The 5,372-nt window shown below is 36.0% G+C and overlaps 1 protein-coding gene across 1 annotated transcript; it reads right to left on the bottom strand.

Annotated features, from left to right (window-relative positions):
* On the bottom strand, positions 3,158-4,432 carry LOC107633691. The gene has a single exon (XM_016337295.1). The coding sequence runs from the start codon at positions 4,430-4,432 to the stop codon at positions 3,158-3,160; it is 1,275 nt and encodes a 424-aa protein (XP_016192781.1).

Raw genomic sequence — 5,372 nt, 5'->3', positions numbered from 1 at the left:
TTTTATTTTTTATATTTTGGTATTATGAAATTTTATTTAATTATTTATTTGTTCGATTTTCTTCTTCCTCTTATTATTATTATCTTGTATCAAAGTCTTTTTAAGTCAGCAAAAGCTCAAATTGAATGATTAAAAATTCTCAACTAGATACGGGTTAATTATTAATAATTGTAATCGTCATTCAAATTATAACGTTTCTAATTTTCATGGACAGGTTTAGGTTTGTGGGCTTGTGGCTGCTAGAGAGACATCATGTAGTGAATTTGGTCATGAATTAAACCAAGCGATAATTTAATTTATTTTTAGAGAAAATATTAGAAGATTAACGTTATTAGAAGAAAGTTCAAAGTCAACAATTTAATTTATATTGATCAGTGTATATTTTAATCAACAGTCTAATATTTTTAGTCTAATAGTTTAACTTCACATTTTAGCTTATATTTTTAAATATTTATTAACTAATTACTAACAAAAAAATAACTTGTGTTAAACCTGTAATATTATCCTTAACTTTTTAGTAAAAAAAAATAAAAAATTTAGTTAATTTTCTCTTAAATGTTAAATAAATGTAAGAGAAAAAGTTACTAAGTAGCTACATTTTTAATAAAGAAATGAATAATTAGTTAAAATATTATCTCAAATACAAAATAAATATAAGAAAACAAATTAATTACTTATTTTTTTACAGTGTTTTTCTATTTTTAAATCTAATCGGGCCAAAAATTAAAGTATACATATTATATTACTCTGAAGACACAAGTCTCTGTTCTTATAAAAAGATCGTCCTCTGTACATTATTTCACACACAAATGAGAATTTAACCGCACCTTTTGTATACTAATGTATTTTTCTCATTAAAAACAACAAAGATATTAGGCTGTCAAGTCATGACTCGTGAGATTTTTTTGTCAAATAGCTAGTCAAAGGTCCAATAGTTAGTTTTTCTTGTTGTAAAATGATACCAAGCTTAAAATTCAAGTGAATTACAAAAATAATTATAAGAAAATAAGAAGGTTGGTGATGTACTCTCAGGTCATTGAAATTTAAAGTAATGGAAGAAGAATTAGAAAGAAGTGAAAAGAGAGAATAATTGATTAAAAGAACCACCACAGAGTACTGAGTACCAATTACAATATATATAGCAAAAGGGAAAATAAATTACTAACTAATAGTGCTATAATTATGTCTAACAAACTAACCAACTTGACAGCTATACAAAAAACAAACTCTATTATGTTACATCCCCCGCAAGCTGGTATTACGTGGTTTGTGCAAATCAAGTAATCCCAACTTGGAAAGCAAATGAGAGAATGGTCCTGGAGGAAGGGATTTAGTGAATATATCAACTGGTTGTTCACTTTGTTCACTGGAGACAACGTGCCTAAGATTAGAAACCCCTTCTTTGAACTTGTTTCGAGCCACATGACAATCAACCTCAACATGCTTGGTTCTTTCATGAAAGACAGGATTTGAAGCAATATAGATAGCAGATTTATTATCACAGAAGATATCAACCGGAAGAGGAGGAAGAATGTTGAATTCCTTTAGTAGTTTGAGTAACCAAACGAGTTCACAAGTGCCATTAGCAAGGGCACGAGGACGACCTTGAAACTGTAGCCTGCTTCTTACTCTTCCAAGAAATAAGAGTTTGGTCAAGGAAGAAACAATAACCACTGATGGATTTTCGGGTGTCTTTACAAGCCCCCAATCAGAATCAGTGTAACCAGATAGTGTGAAAGAATTGTTGACAGAGAAAAATAAGCCAGTTGCTGGTGATTGTTTTAGATACCGGATGATCCTATAGGCAGCCTTCAAGTGGGCATCAGTTGGTGAATCCATTGAGATAGACATCCAACAGAGTAGCTGAGATATGGTCTTGTGTTAGTAAGGTACAGAAGTCTGCCCACCAATCTACAATAGATGGTTGCATCAGGAAGAGGGGAGCCTGAAACCTTAGACAGAGAAGTAGTGTACTCCATAGGAGTAGATGCTGGTTTTGCACCAAGCAAACCGCAGTCTGTGATCAAATCCAATGCATACTTTCTTTGATACAGTGCAATACCAGCATTGCTTCGTGCTACCTCCATCCCAATAAAGAACTTAAGAAGGCCAAGGTCTTTAATTTTGAACTTATCATCCAAAAACATTTTGACAGCTTGAATTTCACTCAAATCATCTCCAGCTAACACAAGATCATCAACATAAACAAGAATAGCTGTGAAAGTTGTACCTGTGGATTTGGTAAAAAGTGAGTGATCATTTTCAGATGGAGTAAACCCCAGATCAGCAAGTGCAGCAGACAACTTGATGTTCCATTGGCGACTAGCTTGTTTCAAACCGTACAAAGATTTTGTCAACTTGTAGACTAAGTTTGGATTGGAACACTGTAACCCCTTTGGAAGTTTCATATAAACGTCCTCATGTAGGTCTCCATGGAGAAAAGCTGTATTCACATCAAGTTGATGAAGATGCCAATTCTTTGCTGCTGCAACGGTAAGAAGAACACGCACAGTGCTCATTTTCACAACGGGACTAAAGGTGTCAATGTAATCGACTCCAGGAATTTGAGTGAAACCTTGGGCAACAAGACGTGCCTTATGCCTCTCGATAGTGCCATCTGGGTGGAATTTTGTGCAAAAAATCCACTTACAACCAACTGCATTCTTTCCAGGAGGAAGAAAAGTGATGATCCAGGTTTTGTTTTGCTCAAGAGCAGTGAGTTCTGCCTCAATAGCCTTCCTCCAACAATCATGCATAACAGCCTTAGAATAGTGTTTGGGGTCCGAGTTATTTATGAGAGCAAAAGTGAAGGCCTGGTGCTTGGGAGTAAACAATGAATATGACAAATGGTGAGAAAGGGGATACTTACATGTTGAAGGTAATTGGGCCGCATTAATTGGATCTCTATGTGATGAAATATGGAAACAATGAAAATCTTTAAGATAAGAGGGTGTTTTTCTTTCTCGTTCAGACCTTCTCAAAACTGGTGCAGCAGATTGTGACTCAATATGAATGGATGAATGTTCCAATGGTGCCAATGCAGATGCTGAGTCTAAGGTGGCGGGTGATGCAGAATCTGTTATATCATGAAGAGATGCCATGGGTGATGTAGAAGTGGCAGATAAATCAGGTGTAGTGTGTATGGTGTGAGGTGCAATTATGCCATGAGTATGCTCATATGAAGAAGTATGTGCAGAGTTATTATAAAAGAATGCAAAAGGGTCAAAATTGATTGAAGGAGTGCTAGTAAGGTTTCCTTCTGATCTGGAGTCAACACAAGTACTGTATCATCGCTCTTTTTATCATGGTTAGAATCAGGAATCTCAGCACTAGAATTCTCAACTATCTCGTCAGTGCTAAGTTGATTGGCTACTCGCTGCTTTTGGTGAGTAGGAAAGCCATTTTTCTTATAGCATGTCTCTGCTAAATGACCAATTCGATTACAGTAGCTACAAAACTTTGAAGTGTAGCCTCGACTATAAGATTTTTGATTTCCTCCTCTGCCTGAATTTCGTCCACGGCCTCTGCCTCTTCCAGAAAATGAACCGCCTCCAGTTGAGGTTTGCACCTCTAAAGAGTTAGTCACTATGTTGCTATTTGACGGGTCACAATTCAATTCTTGCTCTTGTTGGGTTAACATAGATAGTACTGTGTTGATTTCAGGTAACGGCTTCATTAGCATGATTTGTGATTTAACATTTAAATATTGCTCATTCAATCCTTTTAAGAATTTGACAACATATTCCTCAGAAGCATAGTCTCGAACAATTCGTAATCCACATGAACATCCATTAACACAAGCAACACAACTAGGAATAGCACGTAAATTTTCTAATTCTTCCCAAATAGCTTTCAACATAGCAAAGTAAGAGGTAACAGTAAGATCACTTTGTTTGAGTGCATACAATTCTTCTTTTAACGCACCAACTCGAAAGACATCTCCCTGTGAGTAACGACGTTTTAAATTATTCCACAAGTCTGGAGCTGAGCTAATCCACATCACGCTCTTAGCGATTTCAGGGCTGAGAGAGAGGTTGATCCAGGAGAGGAGAAAATTGTTACACCTATCCCATGCTTCAAAATTAGGATCACCTTCACCTGGTTTTAGAATGGATCCATCGAGGAATTTCACCTTGTTCTTCGATCTGAGTGCTCTCCACATATCGTGCGACCACTGATAATAATTTTGAGGTGTCAATTTAAGCGGAATTAGAGCCAATCCAGGACTTTCTCTTGGATGAAGAAAATAAGGGCTAATCGGATCAGAAATTGCAGAAGAGGAACTAGATCTGCCAAGATGTGCCTGGAACTGAGAGAATTGACGCATGAAAGCGGTGAAATTCTCAAAATCTGCAGCGGAATTTGATGAAGGGCTTGCATTCGGATTAGATAAATTATCTGCCATAGTTGGATCTTCTCGCTCTGATACCATGTAAAATGATACCAAGCTTAAAATTCAAGTGAATTACAAAAATAATTATAAGAAAATAAGAAGGTCGGTGATGTACTCTCAGGTCATTGAAATTTAAAGTAATGGAAGAAGAATTAGAAAGAAGTGAAAAGAGAGAATAATTGATTAAAAAAACCACCACAGAGTACTGAGTACCAATTACAATATATATAGCAAAAGGGAAAATAAATTACTAACTAATAGTGCTATAATTATGTCTAACAAACTAACCAACTTGACAGCTATACAAAAAACAAACTCTATTATGTTACACTTCTCATTCATTCAGTTTCATACGCTCCACTGTACTCAACATACACTAACCTTCAACTGAGGTAAAATACATTGCATACGAGTTCCATAAACGTGACATTCCTAAACTTATAATCAAAGGAACATATAAATAAGACCATCAATCACAATAAATCAGACTGGGCGTAATAACATCACTTCATCATGAACAATCTCAGCTCATCATCATACCAATGGTGAAATGGAATTGTATTGTATCCCAATACATCGGAAGAAACAGATTATACCTTGGCTTGATCAAACAAATTCAAATATGAATAACTCTCTATCACAACAAACTTTTCTCCCAAATCTCGCCTTCAAGTCGGCCATGAATATTTCGACTCAAACCGACGAATGATTCAGCCCAAACCACTATAAATCAGGAGGTAGGCCGACGACAAAAGGCAGAGAACAAAAACAACGCAACAACGACTTTATACTCATTTTTCTTAGAGATTTTTTTATTGATTTGAGCGTCCGAGTCCTTTTTGCAAATACCACACTTGGGTCCGAGTTCGCGGGATACTGCATTCCAGAAGCGAAAGCCGACGTATAATTTGGAGAAAGTATCATTGCCAGAACATTTGGCGTCCACCGTGGGGCCCAACCTCGTTTCCAGTTTGACCTA

The sequence above is a fragment of the Arachis ipaensis genome, chromosome B03 (genome assembly GCF_000816755.2).
Source record: "Arachis ipaensis cultivar K30076 chromosome B03, Araip1.1, whole genome shotgun sequence".
NCBI lineage: Eukaryota > Viridiplantae > Streptophyta > Magnoliopsida > Fabales > Fabaceae > Arachis > Arachis ipaensis.
The sequence above is the reverse complement of the archived record's forward strand: the minus strand, read 5'-3'. Positions and strand labels throughout refer to the sequence as shown.